At 58.2% G+C, this 20,248-nt stretch overlaps 2 protein-coding genes and 1 long non-coding RNA gene across 11 annotated transcripts; 1 reads left to right on the forward strand and 2 right to left on the reverse strand.

Moving 5' to 3' along the window:
- The first annotated feature begins 3,046 nt into the window (after positions 1-3,046).
- PTOV1 (PTOV1 extended AT-hook containing adaptor protein) lies at positions 3,047-12,239 on the forward strand. 3 transcript variants are annotated; one of them, XM_035283524.3, is made up of 13 exons: positions 3,047-6,477; positions 6,708-6,845; positions 6,951-7,033; positions 7,125-7,182; positions 7,267-7,374; positions 8,878-9,033; positions 9,515-9,604; positions 9,725-9,798; positions 9,877-9,934; positions 10,282-10,386; positions 11,493-11,690; positions 11,774-11,842; positions 12,112-12,239. In XM_035283524.3, the coding sequence occupies exons 4-12, from the start codon at positions 7,156-7,158 to the stop codon at positions 11,783-11,785; spliced, it is 828 nt and encodes a 275-aa protein (XP_035139415.2). In that variant the 5' UTR covers positions 3,047-6,477; positions 6,708-6,845; positions 6,951-7,033; positions 7,125-7,155; the 3' UTR covers positions 11,786-11,842; positions 12,112-12,239. The 3 variants fall into 3 exon arrangements, with proteins under 3 accessions (XP_035139415.2, XP_017822933.2, XP_017822932.2); XM_017967444.4 differs by having other exon boundaries at positions 3,047-3,285; positions 12,064-12,239; XM_017967443.4 differs by having other exon boundaries at positions 3,047-3,285.
- On the reverse strand, positions 8,451-11,663 carry LOC144580744 (uncharacterized). Its single transcript, XR_013530846.1, has 2 exons — positions 9,494-11,663; positions 8,451-9,055 (listed from the first exon to the last, which is right to left on the reverse strand). It is a non-coding gene; the product is annotated as an uncharacterized LOC144580744 (long non-coding RNA).
- Positions 12,240-12,600: 361 nt separating the features above from the next.
- Positions 12,601-19,354, reverse strand: PNKP (polynucleotide kinase 3'-phosphatase). Of its 7 annotated transcripts, none has more exons than XM_035283518.3 (17): positions 19,268-19,354; positions 18,862-19,026; positions 18,202-18,248; positions 16,971-17,270; positions 15,556-15,635; positions 15,411-15,468; positions 15,222-15,329; positions 14,932-15,003; positions 14,035-14,083; positions 13,869-13,939; positions 13,706-13,798; positions 13,529-13,625; positions 13,388-13,449; positions 13,179-13,288; positions 13,003-13,090; positions 12,844-12,905; positions 12,601-12,761 (listed from the first exon to the last, which is right to left on the reverse strand). In XM_035283518.3, exons 2-17 carry the CDS (start codon positions 19,010-19,012, stop codon positions 12,644-12,646), a joined length of 1,566 nt encoding a protein of 521 aa, XP_035139409.2. In that variant the 5' UTR covers positions 19,013-19,026; positions 19,268-19,354; the 3' UTR covers positions 12,601-12,643. The 7 variants fall into 7 exon arrangements, with proteins under 7 accessions (XP_035139409.2, XP_078215602.1, XP_078215605.1 ...); XM_078359476.1 differs by having other exon boundaries at positions 18,202-18,332; XM_078359479.1 differs by lacking the exon at positions 16,971-17,270.
- Between the last annotated feature and the right edge of the window lie 894 nt (positions 19,355-20,248).

Here is a 20,248-nt window from a genome sequence, read left to right on the forward strand (position 1 = left end):
CGGCTCACTGCAGCCTCAATGTCCTTGGCTCAAGAGATCCTCCCACCTCAGCCTCCTCAGTAGCCGGGACCACAGGTGCATGCCACCATGACTAGCTAATTAGTGTAATTCATGTAGAGGTGGGAGTCTCACTATGTTGCCCAGGCTGGGCTCAAGCAGTCCTCCCAGCTTGGCCTCCCAGTGTGTTGAGATTGCAGGCATGAGCCACTGCGCCCAGTAGAACATCACATTCTTGTATAAACTGCATCCACAAACCACAATGAGTCATTTCATTAAAAAAAATTTTTTTTTAAGTGGCTGGAGAAGCTAAAGACATTTATGAAACAAATTAAGGGCTAAGTCTTCCTAGGTTCTTATGAGCATTTTCATTAAATAATTTACAGTTGCTTTGCATGTACCTAACTTGGCAGCTTTTTTTTTTTTAAGAGATGGAGTCAACTTGCTCTGTTGCCCAGGCTGGAGTGCGGTGGCAAAATGTCAGCTCACTGCAACTCGGCGTCCCCCCACCCCCTGCCCAGGTTCAAGTGATTATCCTGCCTCAGCCTCCTGAGTAGCTGGAACTACAGGCACATGCCACCCACCATGCCCGCTAATTTTTGTATTTGAGGTGGTGTTTCTCCATGTTGGCCAGAGTGCTCCTGAACTACTGACCTCAAGTGACCTGTCCGCCTCGGCTTCCCAAAGTGCGGGATTTACAGGCCCTTTGAGCCTGTAGTGAGCCACTACGCCCGGCATGTTTTTAACAACCAACCCACTTTTAATCTTTCCAATGCAAGCAGTCTGGTTTGTATATAAACAACTGTCTTGCATTCATTTCATTAGTTTGGTAGTAAACTATTAAGAACTTCTGGCGTAAACACGTTAGGATCAGACAGCCACCTTTCAGGAAGTAAGCAGTTTGAGAGACGGAAGTGGAAGTGCTTAGTCATAACAGCCTGCTAGCCCCAGCAGCGGGCTTCACAGATGAAAAGGAAAGTGTCTTTCAAGTTGGTCGACTGGGTAAATGAGATGGTTTCAGAGAGTTTTGTTGCAGTATTAACTGACAGAATTTCAGCCTACATTTTCATGTCACTTTCTGACTGGGTTCCCATTTTGCTCACTCTGGAGTACACCCTGGCATACCTCCATGCTTATGCAATCCGGGGCATTCACACTCACGTGTGTCCTGATGGGTTCTGAGGGATGGGAAGGCATTAACTAGGTACAGAACAGGAAGGATGGCAAAGAGATTTTTTTTTTGCTGGGGCGGCAGCAGGGGTCACCAAGCTTGGATTTAATGCTAAGGGCACTGGGAAGCCAATGGATAGTTTTGACTAGTGAGAGAAGGCAGCAAGAATTAGGAGGCGTCACCCAGGCCAGAGATCTTGACGATCTGGACCAACAAGAAGGGGAGAAGTGAGGATTCCGGGAGATTAAGGAAGCTCTGTTTTCTCTCTTTCCTGCTTCCAGGTTGTCCTCACGTGGGTGATTGACAGGGCACTGGAGGTACCTGTTGATAGCTAACTCGCAGTTTGTGTTCAGGATCTCCGACTCTGTTCGCCCACAATCCAGGCTGGATTTGGGGCTGGGCTCCAGTCAGCTCTGGGAAGCCCCTGGACAGGGGGCTTAGTGGGGCAGGGAGACTGGGACGGGCAAAAGGGATCTTCTGCCATTTCCCTGGCCACTCCTGTCTCCTTTGCTGGTTGCTTCTCATGTCGTGACTGCTAAAGGGATGTGTCCCAGTCTCTTTGTGATCTCATCCAGTCTCCAAACACTGATGACTCCCGAATTTCTCTCTCCAGGCTCCGATATCCGTATCATTCTACATTGTTAGGTCAACATCCTAAACAGTAGTAGGCATTCCCTCCCTAACCTCCTCATACATCCTTGTCTATTTCTCCTCTACCTTCACTCGGTTCCAGCCACACTGGCTCCCTTTTATTCCTTCGACTTTCAGGATTTGTGTCTTTGCTGTTCCCTCCTCTTGGCACACTTTTCCGGTCATCTGGAGGGGCAGGCTGCTCACAGGTCGCTTTCTTGACTTCTCTTGCTAACTTTACCTCCCCGTGGGCACATCCCATGGCCCTGTGGATGTGCGCTTACGTCTCTCCCGGTGGACCGTGGGCTCTGAGGAACCTGGTCTCATTCGGTCGTCGCCGTATATACTCATCGCCGAGCACGGAACCGGACAGGGTACTCAAAACAGATTTTTTTTTTTTTTTTTTTTTTAAGAAAAGCTAGCATTGGAATAGTGACTGCGCCAAACATTTGATACCCATAAGCACTCTAGGGTTTACCCACGTTTAAGAAAAAAGACGCCGAGGGCAAATCTTACACAACCACTAGTAAGCGGCTGCGCGGTCATTTCATTTTAGCAGAGCGAATGAGCGAATCCACACGAGGCCGGGATGCGACGTGAGTAGCGAGAAGCTCGGAGTCGCCGCCAAGGGGTGCGGGCGGAGCCTGGGCGCGAAACGAATGGGTGGAGCCTCCCGGGACCCCCCCCTGGCCACGCCCAGGCCGCGCGGGGGCCGCTGGGAGTTGAAGTCCCCTGCCCACCTCGCCACGTCACCGCCTGCAAACCTTCAGCCCCCCCCACCTCGGGCGCAATCCGTACCCTCAGTGGGTTCCCTCTTAGTGGGTTCCCTTGTCCTCCCCTCTTCCCTGATGTTTTTTGGAGCGATCTCCCGTCTCTGCGGGCCCGTAGCTCCCGATAAGGTCTCCCGGCGTCCCGAGCCCCGGCACGGAGCCAGCATGGTGTCGCCTTCGTTCTTCCCCCGCGTTTGGTAGGGGATCCCTTTCCCGCCACGCCCCCTGAAGTTGTTGCTCGCGCGTCCTCCCTGGCCCGGAGGACCGCCGAGCCCACACTCCGCTCCGGCCCGCGCCCCCCGCTCCCCCGCGCCGCCTTGGTACGCTCTGGCCACGCCCCCTCAGACGCGCTTGGTACGCGCCGGGCTCCCCCGGCAGCCGCAGTGGTTCGGCCGCGGCGACCCCTCTCCGTCGGCGCGTCCCCCGCGCTTGGTACGGCTCAGCCAGTCTCCCCCGAAGCCGCGCACCCGCGCCCCTCAGTCGGTGGAGCCTGCAGACCCCCGTGTGGCCCGCGGCAGCTCCCTGCCCTCTTGGCCCACGCCCGCCATGGTCCGTCCGCGCCGTGCCCCGTATCGCTCCGGCGCCGGGGGTCCCCTCGGCGGTCGCGGCCGCCCCCCGCGGCCCCTCGTAGTGCGCGCCGTCCGCTCGCGCTCCTGGCCGGCCAGCCCCCGAGGCCCGCAGCCTCCGCGGATCCGGGCCCGCTCGGCCCCTCCCATGGTGAGCCCCCCGCCCTTTTTCCAGAGCCTTCCACGGCCCCGCCCCTACCCCGGGCTCACGCCTTTGTCCGCGGCCCCCTCCGCTCCGGGGTCTCCCCTGTGGCCCAAAGGGTGGTCCCGCCCGGGGCCAGGTTCCCCCGTGGAGCTCCCGGTGGTTCGCGCCGCGCTCTCCCCTTTGTTGCGCGTTCGGGCCGGGGTGGGGGGTAGGGGACGGGAGCGGGGCGGGCTCGAATTACTGCTGACTCCGCGGTCCGATTTGAACGCGGGTGGGGGGCGGCGGACCGGCGGCCACCACGCGCGTTTGTTTTTCCCGTTGGAAAGTTGTTGGCTCTCCGGGCAGGGAACGTGGAAATGGGGGCGAGGGTTGGGGACGGCGGCGAGGGAGGGGCCCGCGCTTTGTACAAGTGCACGCAGATGTCGCACCCGTGGGCGTTCTCCCCGGGGTCCGCGCTGTGCCGGTGGAGTGCGCACCTAGAATGTGCGCCGGCTCCCAGATGTGGGATGTCTTGATGGACTGCCGTGAGCCCAGACCGTAAACGTAAATCCTCAGCTTTGCAGGTACTTTGGGCATACCCTTCCCCAGACCTAGAAGACGCACATGCTTTTCAGAAACCGTAAGGTTTACCCGGGGTGGTAAAACTGCACATCGCGACTTTGCAGCGTGCACAGGGTTGCACCGATGTGAGATTTTCCGAGGGCCCGCGCTCCTGCCCACTTTTTAAATACACTGCCCCGGGGGTATGGATGGCACAGCGCTGTGGCAGGCCTACTGAAGTTTTAAGCAGGCTTCCTGGGTCTTAAACATGGATACCCAGACTCCGATTACCTCCCACAACTTAAACGTAGCCCTTCCCTCCCCTGTCTTCGCCCCTTCCTGCAGCATTCGCATCTAGTCGTTCAGAAGTGTTTTCTGGGTCCTCAGACGTGCCCCGCAAGGCTTTAAAGCTCAGTGCAAGTATTAGATGGAGTGCCCTGTGCACGTAGGGGTGTCAGGCCCGCGCAGACGAGATGTGAGATTTCCTTTAGGTTGCACCTTAATCGTTTTAAATATGATCCTCCCATCTTAATGTGCTGCTCCTGCAGCTGAAGATATTCCTGGGTTTTAGGCAAGCATACCTGCTCCTTAGCAGGGCTTCAGATGTTAGCATCTTTGAAGTCCTGAGTCAACCTGCCCTCCTAGATAAGCAGACGTTCGGTATGTGGCTTGGACTCTTAAGTGCGGTCGCCTGATTTTTACCCATCTTTGTGGCAGCAAATGCGTACGTGTCGCTGTATATGCGGACTTGTGTGTGCAGTCTAGATGTCCCAGGTCCCAGCGCCATAAACAACTTTTATGTTGCAAGTATACCCTCATCTCTAAAGTCGTCTCCAGCTGTGCGTTGTTTTTGTTTGTTTGTTTGTTTGAGATGGAGTCTCGCTGCCATCTCGAAGGCTGGAGTCTGAAACCTCCACCTCCCGGTTTCAAGCGATTCTCCTCCTGAGCCTCCAGAGTAGTTGGGATTACAGGCATGCGCCACCATGCTCGGCCAATTTTTCTATTTTTAGTAGAGACTGTGTTTGGCCATGCTGGGCAGGCTGGTCTCAAACTCCCAACCGCAGGTGGTTCACCCACCTTGGCCTCCCGAAGTGCTGGGGTTACAGGTGTGAGCCACCGTGCCCTGCCGGACTGTGCATTTTAACTCATCTTCTGAGATGCTGGATGTCCGGTGTGGTGCCTGAAGCCCCAGCAACAACTCATTCTGACGCCAGCACACTCAGGTTTTCTTCCTGACCTTCTGACGATTGCCCAAAACCAGAATCACCTGTGTGGGCGGAGACCAAGTTTGTTCAGGTTCATCTTTTTAAGCTTTCACAAATTTTTTGTTTGCTAGTATTCTGGAAGGAAAGATGTACTTTATAGAAATTTGGAAAATAGCCATTTGTAATAAGAAAAAAAGAAATGACCCTTAGAATTTTTTTCCTCTGGCTGGAGGTGCCTACTCCAGGGAGATCTCATGGGTTTCCTGCAGCCAGGCTGTTTGCCAAGCTTTCCCTTGTTTGCTGTGAGATGTTTTTGGTTTTTAAGAAAGATAACCAAGGCCAGGTGCAGTGACCTATGCCTGTAATCCCAGCATTTTGGGAGGCTGAGGCAGGTGGATCACTTGTGGTCAGGAGTTCAAGACCAGCCTGGCCAACATGGTGGAACCCCATCTCTACTAAAAAAAATTAGCCAGGCGTGGTGGCGAGCACCTGTAATCTCAGCTGCTTGGGATGATGAGGCGGGAGAGTCGCTTGAACCCAGGAGGTGGAGGTTGCAGTGAACTGAGATTGCGCCACTGTACTGCATGCAGCCCGGGCAATAGGTGTGAGACTCCGTCTGAAAAAAAAAAATCATCAAAAAATGAAAGCGTGGGAGAGTGCCCTGTGAGAAGCGTTTGTGGCTTTGCTTGGCTTTGTTGCTAGAAGCTTCTGGTGTTTTGCACAGTTTTGGTCTGTAGGACCCCTCCAGGGGGTGGTGTCCCAGCTCTCTCCCAGTCGTTTTCCCCCTTCTCCTCAATTCTTTTTTTTTGAGACGGAGTTTTCGCTCTTGTTACCCAGGCTGGAGCGCAATGGCTCAATCTCGGCTCACTGCAACCTCCGCCTCCTGGGTTCAGGCAATTCTCCTGCCTCAGCCTCCTGAGTAGCCAAGATTACAAGCACGCGCCACCATGCCCAGCTAATTTTTTGTATTTTTAGTAGAAACGGGGTTTCACCATGTTGACCAGGATGGTCTCGATTTCTTGACCTCGTGATCCACCCGCCTCGGCCTCCCAAAGTGCTGGGATTACAGGCTTGAGCCACTGTGCCTGGCCTTGCTTTTTTCTTCTGGATGGTTCCGTCTCCTTTGTGTTTCTTCGCCTCCTCCTTGCCTCCCTGGGGTCAGACTGATAAGGCCAGAGAGGTGGGCACTGGCCTGGGCCGGGGGAGGAGTCGGAACTTTGCGGGGACAGGAGCCTGAGGAGGGTTTCAGCCTGGCAAAGACAGGGCAAGCCGGTATGCAGGTTTGTGCCTCCCGGGATTGCAAGGACACCTGGGCCCAGCATGGGACATGAGAAAGTCCTCCACAGCTGGCTTCTAACTTGGGTCTGGAGGAATCGATCAGGCACGCAGCTGGGGCAAAGGCTAGAGGTGGGGCCGGCTGTTGGCTTCAGGAATCTGCCCGGCCAGTATCAAGGTGACAGCAGGCTCTGGGAAGGAAGGGTCCTGAGGGAGCAGTGGGAAAGGACTTGAGGACCACGATGTTGGGTCCTGAGCGCTGAGCAGAGGGTTTGGACATGGCCCTGTGGGTGTCCAGCAAGGGATGGGGTCTGAATATTGGGCTGGCCCCTCTGGGGTGTGTAGGGACTGCCTGTCCTTGCAGGCCCCTGCCTCCGTTTTCCCACCGATCCCCCAACTCTATTGCAGGAAGGTGCTCGGGTTTTCGGGGCGCTGGGTCCCATCGGTCCCTCCTCGCCTGGGCTCACCCTCGGGGGTCTGGCAGTGAGCGAGCACCGGCTCAGCAACAAGCTGCTGGCCTGGAGTGGCGTCCTGGAGTGGCAGGAGGTGAGTCCCTGTGGGCCGGGACTGGTTTCCAGGGTCCTGTCTTGCCCCTGAGGGGAAGGTGGGGCATCTCGGCGGTGCATGCTGACATCCCTCCTGCCCATGCAGAAGCGCAGACCCTACTCTGACTCCACCGCGAAGCTGAAGCGGACCCTGCCCTGCCAAGCCTATGTGAACCAAGGGGAGAACCTGTGAGTGCTGAGGCTGGGGCGGCCAGGGCGGTGGTGGGGGCCGGGGCCGTGGGGATCAGGGCAGCCCTCTCTGACCCGCTCCTTCCCGCAGGGAGACTGACCAGTGGCCGCAGAAGCTGATCATGCAGCTGATCCCACAGCAGCTGCTGGTGAGACACGCCCTGTGCTGCCCCCACCTCTTCAAGCACCCCCATGCCCAGCTGACCCAGGTCTCTGTCCCCTGTCGCCCCCAGACCACGCTGGGCCCCCTGTTCCGCAACTCCCAGCTGGCACAGTTCCACTTCACCAACAGAGACTGTGACTCGCTCAAGGGGCTCTGCCGAGTCATGGGCAACGGCTTCGTGAGTGGGGTGGGCTCGGGCGGGCGGGCGGGGGTGGCCCCTTATAGAAGTGCTGCTGGAGGCAGTGCTCTACCCACAGCCTGGATGGGGGCTGGGGGTCTCCCCTGGGGTCAAGGGTAGCCCTCATGGCCTCTGGGACCCCAGGCATCTCAATAGAGCACCGGGTGAATGAACTCAGCCTGGGAGACATCTGGCTTCTGCATCCGTGCCCAGCTGTGGGTAGCCTTGCTGGGGTCCAGGAGCCTGTCGGGAACACACGGCATATGTCAGGGACCTGGTAAATGTGTGTGCTGGGCACAAGTGCCAGCCAGGAGGGAGAGGTGCTCTGGGGCTCAGCCTTCTCATCTGTAAGATGGGGCTAACAGGAGCTGTGCTTCCTGGGGCCACTCAGAGGATAGCTGGAAGAAGGGTTTTTATAAAGCGCTTGAAACGTTAGCTTTAGTACCTAGTGAGTGCTGGGTGAATCCAGCTGGTGAGGCTGTTCAGGTGACTGGGATTCTGGCACTGCACAGGGCAGAAAGGGGGTGTGGAAGATGGCGGGTGCTGGGGAGGAGGCAGGGATGGGGTGGGACCAAGTTGTCTGCCCAGAGGACCTGGCTCTGGGGATTTCCCCAGTCCCTATTCCCTCTTGGGATGTTCTGCCTCTACCCCGTCTCAGCTGCTGCTTGGAGGTGCCGTGGCTTCTGCTAGGGTCTTGCCTTCTCCCTCATGGCCTGTGCAGACCAGGGCTTATGCCTGGCCTAGGGTCTCTTAGCTGAGTGCCGGCGTGTCCAGGCCCCGAGTTCCCAGTCTGTAGGGAACGTGGACCTCCACCCTCGCTCCCCACTCATGGCCTGGGAGGGAGACTGTGTGGCTCCAGGAAGGCCAGGGACAGGGCCCTGAGTGGGTACTCCCTGGGCTGGACCCAAAGTCGAGGGCTTAGGCTGGCAGCCTGCTGGGGACTGCACTGCGGGGGTGGGCTGGTGTGGGAAGGGGATGTGGGGTTCTGGGATGGGCACACCCCTTTATCTGGGCACCACAGTTGGGCACATCTGTCAGGCCGTTCTCCCACATCTCATCCAAGAGGCACCAACACCTCATCTGCTGAGCCTTTATGTGGCACTGATTGTGTACGCTATTATTTCATTTTACCAATAAGGAAATGGACTCCAAAAAGCAAGAGGTGGCTGGTGTTAGGTGACACAGCTAGGAGGCAGCAGAGTTGGGGGAGGCACTGCCTGCACCCTTAACCCCCAGGCCAGGTCACCCCATCAGGTGGGCAGGGGATGGGAGGTGGTGCCTTCTCGGTGTTCTCACCGCAGCCTGGGTGCCCAGTGGCAGGGGAGACACTGATGGGCACAGCATGGGCTCTCAGAGGTTCCACACTGGTGGCCGAGGCCTTAACTGTGGGGATCTCTGTCTACTCACGAGCTCCTTCAACCCCTCCAGGTGGGGCAGTCTTGGGGTGGTGGGGGCCCGGCGGCACCGGGCTGTGCCTTCAGGTCCTGCCCCTTGGCCCCGCAGGCGGGCTGCATGCTGTTCCCCCACATCTCCCCCTGTGAGGTGCGCGTGCTCATGCTCCTGTACTCGTCCAAGAAGAAGATCTTCATGGGCCTCATCCCCTACGACCAGAGCGGCTTTGTCAGCGCCATCCGGCAGGTCATCACCACCCGCAAGCAGGTGTGTCAACCCAGCACAGCCCCTATGGGGACAGCGCGGAGTTAGGCCCGGCCGCCCGGGTTGTGAAGCCAGACTTGCTGCAGGTGGAGTGTGATGCAATGGCTGGAGCAGGGAGCTGCAGAGGAGCCGAGAGGAGGGGCGGGTTCCCACCAGGGCTCCGCAGAAAAGTGGCCACTGGCGGGGGGGCTCTGCAGGGCCAGAGGGTGGGTGTTGGTAGGAGGGGTTGGGATCATGAGGCTAGAAGGCCCTGGCCTGTGACCTTGTGTCCTGCTTGCGCCTTGCCAGTTGAGGCAGACTCTGCAGGCCCCCAGCTGAGGGCCGGGACCTGTCTTCAGTGCATTGGGAGCCTTGCAGGGCTGTGCACAGGGGAGGGGCAGGGCCTGTTCCTGGGCGCCTGCTGGGGCTGACGGCGGGAAGGAGGGCGGGCCCCAGGACAGCCAGGTTTCCCGGTCCCTCTTACCACCCCCTTCCATTCCCGCAGGCAGTGGGGCCTGGTGGCGTCAACGCAGGCCCAGTGCAGATCGTCAACAACAAGTTCCTGGCGTGGAGCGGCATCATGGAGTGGCAGGAGGTGAGCCCTTGGCAGCCCGGGGAACTGGGACCCCAAGATCCTCGTGGACTCTGGCTGGGAGGGGACACAGGCGTTGGGCGCCCAGCCCTGAGGGGCTCCTCTTTGTCTCTCCTCCAAAAGCCCAGGCCTGAGCCCAACAGCCGGTCCAAGAGGTGGCTGCCGTCCCACGTCTACGTGAACCAGGGAGAGATCCTGTGAGTGCTGGGCTGGGGGCGGAGGTGGCATCCAGGGGAGCCGGGGCCTCCTGACCCTCGTGCCTTCGTGCCCCGCAGGAGGACCGAGCAGTGGCCGAGAAAGCTGTGCATGCAGCTCATCCCGCAGCAGCTGCTGGTGAGGGCCTTCCCAAGGGCGAGCCCTGGGCTGGCTGAGTGGGGGCAGAACTGCAGCAGGCCTGGCGCTGAGGGGGTTCCAGGTACCCAGCCTGCTATTGTGTAGGGACTGAGCAGGGCCAGGGCCGCCATGACCTGGAGGGCTGCCGAGAAACCTGAGAGCGGCTTCCCCAAGATTCCAGGGTTGGGGCTGGTTGAGGAAGGGGAGTGAGGGGCAGAGATGACACTTCCTGAGCTAGGAGAAGACGTGAGAGCCTCGGTTTGGTCCTGAGCGCAGGGGACCCAGCAAGCTTCAAGCGGGAGGCTGTGGTGGCAGAAGCCAGAGCGTGGGTCCCCTTGCTTCTTCAGACCACGCTGGTGCCGCTGTTCCGAAACTCGCGCCTGGTGCAGTTCCACTTCACCAAGGACCTGGAGACGCTGAAGAGCCTGTGCCGCATCATGGACAATGGCTTCGTGAGTGGCGCTGGCAGGGCGGAGAGGCAGGATCCCTCACGGGTGTGGACGTGGGACAGGAGCTGAGCGCCATGTCCAGGAAGGCTGGGGAGAGGGTGGCTGGCTCTGGGAGGCTCTGCGCTGTCCCCACTGCACTGGACAGAGGGGCACTGATCTCAATGTATGGGGCTGCCCCTCCTCTGCCACATCAGGGTTGCTCTCCCCAGGGGCAGGTGCCCTTGTCACTCCAGGTTTCCTCATGGAAAAACAGGCCCTGGCAGCTTGTGCCACATCCCAAAGGCCCCTGGCCAGGCGGAGAGGGCTGTCTGTCCCCGCAGGGCCCCAGTGTCTGGTGGTCGTCATAGCAGAGTCCACTTCTCTCTCGGGCTCAGTTTCTCCATCTGTGAGGTGGGAGGCTTGGCGTTCACCTGCTGATGGCCATCTTCTGTGCGGGCCATACCTGGTAGCATCTGTCCCAAAACTACCTTATAGTTACTTTCGACTCAGCTGTCACAAGACCATTTGTGCATGAGGGGTCTGGGTGTAGATGCTTTTATAGTAAAGAACTTTCAAGACTCCCCTCTGGTCGGGCATGGTGGATCACCCTAATAATGCCAGGACTTTGGGAGGCAGAGGCAGGTGGATCACCTGAGGTCAGGAATTTGAGACCATCCTGGTAACCATGGTGAAACCCCATCTCTACTAAAAATAAAAAAATTAGGCGTGGTGGCGGGCACCTGTAATCCCAGCTACTCAGGAGGCTGAGGCAGGAGAATCACTTGAACCCGGGAGGTGGAGGTTGCAGTGAGCCAAGATGGTGCCACACACTACAGCCTGGGTGACAGAGTCGTGGCTGGTTGTCAAGGTGGCATGGCTTGGGTGAGGTGACCCCAGACAGCATGGCCTGCCCAGGAGCTCTGAAATGCAGGTTCCCGGGCCTCCCCCTACGGAGTCTCTTGGCCACAGTGTCATCATAATAATGGGGCCCACCTTGAGGGGGGTGAGGGGAGTGTGAGGACAGCAGTTAGGCAGAGCCTGGCCAATGGAGCCCACGGCAGGGTGCCCGCCTGGTTGGAGGGATGCTGCCTGTGGTACTGTCTGGTGACACCATGTCCCGTGCCTGCCAGGCTGGCTGCGTGCACTTTTCCTACAAAGCGTCGTGTGAGATCCGCGTGCTCATGCTCCTGTACTCTTCAGAGAAGAAAATCTTCATCGGCCTCATCCCCCATGACCAGGGCAACTTTGTCAACGGCATCCGGCGCGTCATTGCCAACCAACAGCAGGTCCTACAGCGGAACCTGGAGCAGGAGCAGCAGCAGCGAGGGGTGAGGCAGCCCGGCCGGCCCTGGCCTGCGCAGCTCCTCCTGCCCTTCCCACATGCTCACCCTGGTCTCATTCCTCCCCACAGATGGGGGGGTAGTAGCTACCCTGGGCTAGGTCCCTCCAGGAGTCACAGACGAGGCCCCTGCAGAGACTGGTAAGTGGTGACCCTGTGGAATCCAGGAGGGACTCGGGCCTGTGGGGGTGGGGTTGCAAAAGCAGCAGGGCGACCTTGGCCTCAGGGAGAGCAGAGCAGAGGGGGAGGCACAGTGTTCTCGGTGGTCCCAGGCTTTCTAGGCGGTGGCAGCTGCAGCTCACGGCCACAGAGGTAGTGTCCAGGCCTGGGCGGGGCCTCTGCTCACAGGGATGTGGGGTCAGTGCTTGGGCGCCTATGGCCAGCAGCCCCCACTGCACCCCTGCCCCTAGGTGACATGCTTCTGAGCAGGGGCCCCTGGGGACTTCGACTGCCCAGCAACATGGAGGATGGCGTCCTGAGGGCTCAAGGACGGTCCCCAACCCTGTATGTTTCCCCAATAAAGGCTTTTAAAAACTTGCCTGCCCCTGTGCTCACTGCCTGATGCCCAGCAGTCCAGGTGCTCATGGGTGCCAGGCCCTGGGTTCAAGTCCAGTGCCGCAGAACCTGAGTCCTTGGGGGTCATGCCAGGTCTTGAACTTAGCCCTGGATTGAGCCTTGCGGCCTCACCACCTGGGTCTGGGCGGGCCTCACAGCCCCCTGTGCATACCCTTCTCTGTAAGTGCCTGGGCCAGATCCCAGCAAAGCTGGAATCTGCTCTGTGGGGGCCCCACCTTTCGTTACCTGAAAATGTCCCGAAAGCCTCCATCCATGTGAGAAACTGCCAGGCCTGGATCCCTCCACCATGTGACCACCCTCCTCCCAGCAACAGGCTGGCCAAGTTCAAAGAGAATCAGCATTTATTGTGGAGGGGAGCTGGGTGGGTCAGCCCTCGGAGAACTGGCAGTACAGCCGCTCCAGCCTTGGCTCCAGGCACAGGCGGAATGGGATCTCCAGGATGGCAGCGAAGCCTTCCGCTAGTGTCGGGGCCTCGAACTGCTTCCTGGCAGTGGTGGGGACAGTGAGGGACAGCCCAGCTTATAGGGCCCATCCAGCACCCTGCCCCCTGCAGGCCCCAACCCTACCTGTAGCCGTACATGACCATGTCTGACACGGGGGCGTGTGAGGAGTCCGTCATCTCGCGAAACTGGGGGAACAAAAGAGGGGGCAGCAGGCCCCGGGGTCATGGGAGGGGTGGGAGTGTGGGGGTGCAGCCTGGGGGTGTCTGGGCCAAGCAGGCTCACCCGGTTGTTGTGGCGAGCATGCTCCAGAGTGGCAGTGAAGAGGAAGCAGCGGCAGGGCACGCCCATGGCTCGGGCACACTGGACATACCTGTGGGGGAGGGGCCAGATGTGCAGGGCCCCCTCACCACCACAGCCCCCCCACCACATCCCACCACAGTGCACCATGGTTCCACTACCTGGCGCGGCTCGGGGCGTCTGGGTTTGTGTTGTCGATGGCGACCCGTTTCCCTTGCTTCAGGGCCATCTCACAGGCGGTCACACAGCGCTGCCAGGAACCCAGTGTGTCCTGGGGCACGAGTGATCACAAATGGGATTGAGGGGGGAGGCAGTGATGGAGGGAACTGCCCCCAACAAGCTGAGAGGTGAAGGAACTGGAAAGACATACCCTGTTCACATGGACGTATCCGGCTGACACGAGGTGCTCCCTGAGGAAGGAGGACTTCCCGGCTGTGTGGGGAGCAGGGTAGGTGGGTGGCCTAGGACCCAGATGGGGCTCAGGGCTCCTGAGAACGGGCTGGGCACTCACCCCCAGGGAATCCCACGGCGACAACCACCTCCGGGGTAGAACTCAGGAGGGCCCTGGACTCAGGGAGGCACAGAGGCCCCGAGCGGGAAACGGTCCTCTGCGAGGGGTGGGACACACCCTTGAGACTCCATCTGTCCTAATCCCGGGAGCTCTCCCTCTCCCACCCCAGGGCCTCACCGGGTCAAAGGCAGGGAGCTCGAAGCCAGCCACTGGCCACTTCAGGAAGAACTCCTCAGGTGTGGCGAAGGGTAGGCCGAGGTTGAGGGCAAACTGGGGGCGGGGACAGACATCAGACACCAGCGCCCAGGGTTGGGCTTGGGGCAGGGGCAAGGGGCCTCACCAGGCGGTCCGCGCAGGAGAAGTCTTTCTTCTTTCGTCCTGGGGCCCAGTTGGCTGGGCGGCCGGCCGCATCTGGAACACACAGGACACCCCATCTCCCCCAGCCAGCTTGGAGGGAGGCAGGGAGGGAGGGTCCCTGCCCCCCTGAGCAGCCCCCAGGCCCTTACCTCCTACGAAGATGCTATCGGTGATGGCGATGGGCATGCCCTCGTTGGCCTACAGGAGACAGCAGCGAGGAGACCCTTCCCATAGTTGTCCACCGCAGGGGGATAGGGCTGTTCCACCTGGTCTGTGCCCAGCATCAGTCCTCCTCTTCTGACCTTCCATGTCCCCACCATCCAGCCACTTTGCACGCTGCTCCTGGCCCTCATGGTCTCTCCACGCAGCCCCCTCCCTCCAGGCCTCCCGGCTTCGGCCCCTGCCCATTCCCCACACGGCCGCCAGATGGCGCCTGCCCAGCTTCAGCTCCTGCCTCCCTTAGGGCAAAAGCGGTGCCCTCCCTGTAGCCCTGTCCTCTCCCTTCCCTTGCCCAGGGCCAGCTGCATGGGCCTCTCTGTCCCTAACCCACCCAGCCTAGGGGCTGCCTCAGGGCCTTTGCACTTGCTGTCACTCCATGGGGACCACTTTCCCCAGGTGTCCATGTGGCTCCCTCCTTGCCCTGCCTGAGGCCTTTCCAAAGATGTCACCTCCTCAGAGGCCATCCCTGCCCACCAGGGCTGAAACGATGCCTGCTTTCTCCACCTCCTTCCCTCCCTCTGTTTCACACGCTAGTCTGCCCATCGGGTCCCGCTGCACGAGGCTGTCCTGGTCACTTATTTTCAGTTCAAGAATGTGCTAAACTTTACAACAAATGCACACACAAGGAGATGAACAGCTTCTTTCTCCACTACTCTGATTTAGAACGTTTAGGAGCACTGGCCTCATAAACCAACACATAGAATGTGACCGAAAAAAACAGAAGGTGGGTCTGAGAGGACTGGAGGAGTAAGGAGGCTGGGACCAGAGGCCTGGAAGTGAGGGGCTGGAGCAGGGGAGAGGGAGGCTGGGCAGGCTAAGAGGCTCACCTGCTCCTGCAGATGGTCCCACATGCCCGTCACTGGCTTCCGGTACAAGCCTGTATGCGTGGCCACCAGCACCTGTGGATGGGAGGGGCCCCCAGCCTCAGCTCCCCCTCAGGCACCTACTGGATGCTACCCCAGCCCTCACCCACCAAAGCAGAGCTAAAGCATTTGTAGTTGATGGGTTTCTATCAGCATCACCCCTGAGGCCTCCATGCCACCCACCCCATGGTCTGACACCCTCTCTCTGGATCTCTGTCCTCCCACATAGCCCCCAGTCTCCCTTCCAGCCATACCTGGAAGGGAACCCCCAGCTTCTCCACCACAGCCTCCACCTTGGCCTTGAACTCCTCAGCTGGCAGCTTCCGACGCCCAATGCTCATCTGGTTGGTGAAGATCACTAGCTGGGGAACAGAGGGTATCACCAGGTGCCCTGCTCACCAGGGCCCTGGGCACCTGCCCATGGAGGCACCACCTGCATGTACCTTGTAGCCTTTAGCTTCCAGCTCCTGGAGCTTACGCGGAATCTCTGGGTACAGGATCCTAGGGCAGGTAGGAAGTGGCAGGGTTGACCCGGGGCCAGAGGTGGACTCCAGGCCTCACTCAGTCCCTTCTTTTGCCTCTTATCACCTCCAGTCACTGGGGCCAGTGGGGAAGACCTTCCCAGAGCGCGTGCTGATGAGGGTCCCGTCCAGATCAAAGCCGGCCACCTGGCGTCACCAAGGAAAGAGCAGCAGCACCGTGACACCTCTGAGCCTCCCCACTCACAGGCTTACACGCCAACCCTGCCGTCTCACACATGGGGAAACCGAGTCACAGAGCACCTCCATGTCAGGTCTCCGTGATTCTGCTGAGGCAGCCAGAGACTGTAATCTCACTGCCCCCGGCCCCAGGATTCCAGTCTCTAAAATGTGGGTTAATGTCTTAACCAGCCTCCTCCTTCCCCTGGCCACCTCCACCTCGGAGGCCTAATAACAGTGAAAATAGGCCGAGTGCAGGGGCTCACGCCTGTAATCCCAACACTTTGGGAGGCTGAGGCTGGTGGGTCACAAGGTCAGGAGATCAGGACCATTCTGACTAACACAGTGAAAACCTGTTTCTACTAAAAATATAAAAAAATTAGCTGGGCATGGCGGTGGCACGCTTCTTGTTCCACCTACTTAGGAGGCTGAGGCAGAATTGCTTGAAACCCGGAGGCAAAGGTTGCAGTGAGCTGAGATCACATCACTGCACTCCAGCCTGAGCACTGGGCAAGACTCCGTCTCAAAAAAATAAAAAGGGGGAGACGCCCCCACCTTCCACCTCCTCCTGCCTGCGGGGCCCCCCCTCGCCTTACAAAAAATAAATAGTGGAAATAAAAACAGGAGCAAAGCAGGCCGGGCACGGTATCTCACGCCTATAATCCCAGCACTTTGGGAGGCCAAGGCGGGTGGATCACAAGGTCAAGAGATCGAGACCATCCTGGTCAACAAGGTAAAACCCCGTCTCTACTAAAAATACAAAAATTAGCTGGGCATGGTGGCACGTGCCTGTAGTCCCAGTTACTCGGGAGGGTGAGGCAGAATTGCTTGAACCCAGGAGGCGGAGGTTGCGGTGAGCCGAGATCATGCCTTTGCACTCCAGCCTGGGTAACAAGAGTGAAACTCCGTCTCAAAAAAAAAAAAACAGGAGCAAAGCTTTGGGTGCTAACTGCACGTCAAGGACTATACCACATGCTTTTTATCGAATCAGCATCACAGAGATGGGAGACATGGGACTCAGAATGTGGCAGTAACAGCATTTGAACTCGTCTCTCTGAACTCAAAAATACTCATAATTGCTCCTAGTGAGACGGTCATGGTCACTGCTGATTACCACCATGGGTCACACAGGAGCTGACATACATCCTTTTCCCCACTGCTTACAACGACCTCTGTGTTTGTCATTAGGCCCATTTCTGAGAAGAGTAAGTAAAGGCTAAAAAGAAGTTGAGAGACAGCACGCAACAAACCTAGGACTGAGTCCCAGTGTGTGGCGGCCCCCTCAGGCCTCGGCGTGCCCCTCACCTTGCTCTGGGGTTTCACGCCGACTGCGGTGAACACTAGCAACTTCTCCAAGTTCTCCCAGCCGGGGGATGACTTCCGAATCCGCTTCTTCAGTGGCTCAGCATCCCTCTTCTCCTCTTGGGACACTGGAGGGGTGCCAGGTGGAGTATCTGGCCGGGACTCTGGTGTGCGGGTCTCTTCCCAGCGCAGGGTCAGTGGGTGGAGGCCATTGACCAAATACAGTGTGTCTCCCACCCCCAGAGAGCCCTCCAATCCTGGCTTCAACTCCTGGGTCCCAGCAGTTGAGGGGTTAACACCCAGCTGCAGAAAGAGAGGGAGGAGCTGGGACTGGTTCCCCCACCGGAGCCTCCTCCAATCAAATACCCAGCAGAAGGATCTGCCTTTCTCCACCACTAATCAGACGCTTAAGCCTCACCTCTTCACCCCGTAGTACCAATCAGGGCTTTGGAAAGGTTACAACCCTTCTTTCTTTTTGGCGGGGGAGACAACAGTCTTGTTTTGTCGCCCAGGTTGAAGTGCAGTAGCGCAATCTCGGCTCATTGCAACCTCTCCCGGGTTCAAAAGATTCACCTGCTTCAGCCACCAGAGTATCTGGGATTACACGCACCTGCCACCACGCCCGGCTAATTTTTTTTTATTTTTAGTAGAGACATGGAGTTTCGTCATGTTGGCCAGGCTGGTCACGAACTCCTGACCTCAGATGATCCGCCTGCCTGAGCCTCCCCAAATGCTGGGATTACAGGCGTGAGTTACCGCGCCCAGCCGCCTTGTCCAATTTCTAAGGAGTTAGACGGGTACCCACCCCATTAAAACGCACAACACTTCTTTCTTTACTGGACACGCCCCCTTCTCTCCGAGCCGTATTTTTTTTTTTTTTTTTTTTTCTTTTTTGAGACAGGTTCTCGCTGTCACCTAGGCTGGAGTACAGTGTGGTGATCACTGCTCACTGCAGCCTTGACCTACTGGGCTCAAAGGATGCTACCGTGTCAGCCTCCCCATTAGCTGAGACTACAAGGACACGCCATCATCCCTGGCTAATTTTTTAGAGAGAGGTTTCACCTGGGTTCAAGCGATCCGCCCACCTGAGCCTCCCAAAGTGCTGAAATTACAGGCGTGAGCCACCACGCCAGGCCCCAACAGATTTTTCTAATGTAACCTTTCACTGATAGCTTGCAATTCCTCCCCAAATCCCATCCCCAAGCCTTACTGCCCCTTGCAGAGGCACTGATACCTGTTTCACTGCCACTGTCCGGGTCTCAGGATCTGCGACCAGCTCCACTGAGGATTGAAGGGGTGAAGTCAGGATTTTGTGTCCTTGTATGATTGGTTCCCTCATTTCTGGGGAGTGCGGCATGCCTCAGGCTACAGCGTCCATTGGGAGGGAGTAGGAGGCAGTTTATCTCTACCTGGGACAGGCTGCTTGACATGCCGTAGCCAGGTGGTGGCACTAGAATTGCTGACACTGGTCCTTGCAAAGGACAGAGAGGTACCTTTCTCTGTAAAATTGGTTTCCTCCTTGACAAAAAATGTGGCTAGATGCAGGTCTGGGGCCTGTTACCATCCATCCCAACTTAGCGACATTTACTTTTCCCCATAGGACCATTTTTTTCTTTTGACAAGAGTCGTCGTCTGTTTCCAGATTTCCCTATGGCCTGAGTATCATCCGCGCAGTGAACATCCTCCCGAAACTGGATCCATCCCCTCTCCCCCCAAGAATCCGGCTAATTCTAAATCGAGCACAATCGTTCTCTTCCTGTGCTCCCTAGAAGAGCACCTTCCGACTTCGGGGCCGGCTGCACCACGCAATCCCGCATAGCTGCCAAGCGAGTCCCTCTAAATTGATCCCGCTTCTGCAGCAGGCCACACCCCCTCGTGCTCAGGCCCCGCTCACCTTGAGTTCTGGAGCACTTCCGGTCCGTGACCTGGGTCAGGGGTCCCCTGCCCAGGACCAGGGCTTGCCCGTCTGAGGGCAGGAAAATTGGAGGCGCTCCCCCTGGGGGGCTCTCGAGCCACAGGCGGCCCGGGGCCTCCACCTCGCCCATTCTGGGTTTGGGCCCTAGGAAGCAGGTAAACGGACTTGAGCGGCGCACAACCCCAATTTGCTCCAGGAAGTCCCGCCTCCACTAAGAACTTTTCACAGCGCTAACTGCTCCGGAAGTCCCACCCCCTCGCCGGCCGCGGGTCATGCCGTTTCCCAGGCAACGACGCGTGCTTCATCTCTCGGCGAGGTGGAATCCTCACTTCCCAGGGTACAGGCCGAGAGCCTCGCACATGCCTCCGCCCCTCCCCGCACTCACCCTGGCCAGCTGCTCGGGCTTACGGCCGCTTCCGACTAGGGAGGCCCTGCCCGAGGTGCCCCGCCTGCAACTCGGCCGGCAGTTCTCAGTTCCTCGGCGGAAGGAAATGACTCGTCCTCTCGAGGGGGCGGGGCCTGTGTTCCTCCCACAGTAGCCCCGCCCCTTCCCTCGACCCTTGGCCTCGATGGTTCCTCGGTAGCTCTGACCTTCATCTTTCTTAACTGCAACGCGAGGCTTAGGCCGGTAGCTGGGACTGGATCCTCCGTTCGCAGATTTGCCTCTTTCCACTTTGACTTTTTTTTTTTCTTTTTTGAGACAGAGTTTAACTCTTGGTGCCCAGGCTGGAGTGCAATGGCGCTATCTCGGCTCACCGCAACCTCTGCCTTCCGGGTTCAAGCGATTCTCCCGCCTCGGCGTCCCAGATACCTGGGATTACAGGCATGCACCACCACGTCCGGCTAATTTTATATTTTTAGTGGAGACGGGGTTTCTCCATGTTGGTCAGGCTGTTCTCGAACTTCCAACCTCAGGTGATCCGCCCGCCTCAGCCTCGCAAAGTTCTGGAATTACAGGCGTGAGCCACCACGCCCAGACATGCTTCTAATTTCCATCCCGGTTGAGATAGTTACCACGGGAGTAAGGTTTTTTTTCCCACCTGATGGTCATCTCAGTCAAGGAAACATCCTCGACAGCGCCCCTGAATCCTTCTTTGGCTTTACGTTGCGTCCTAGTTTCCTCATCTATAAAGGCGATAATCGTTTCCCTTTCGTGGGATTACTAGGATGATTAAAGGAGTCAACATGACAAGCGCTTTTAAAAATGTCTGGGTGGCATAAAGCCCTGTGTCAGTCTTGCTTAGCGTTAGCATTCTTCCAGTGGTGGTCTGGTGGGAGATTACATTTACCTGCCCTAATTTCGGACGAGGTTCCACCTGTTCCGTAATCTCCAGCCAGTTTTTCTTTGAGAAGGGGTCTCACACAC

This window comes from Callithrix jacchus, chromosome 22 (genome assembly GCF_049354715.1).
Source record: "Callithrix jacchus isolate 240 chromosome 22, calJac240_pri, whole genome shotgun sequence".
Lineage (NCBI taxonomy): Eukaryota > Metazoa > Chordata > Mammalia > Primates > Cebidae > Callithrix > Callithrix jacchus.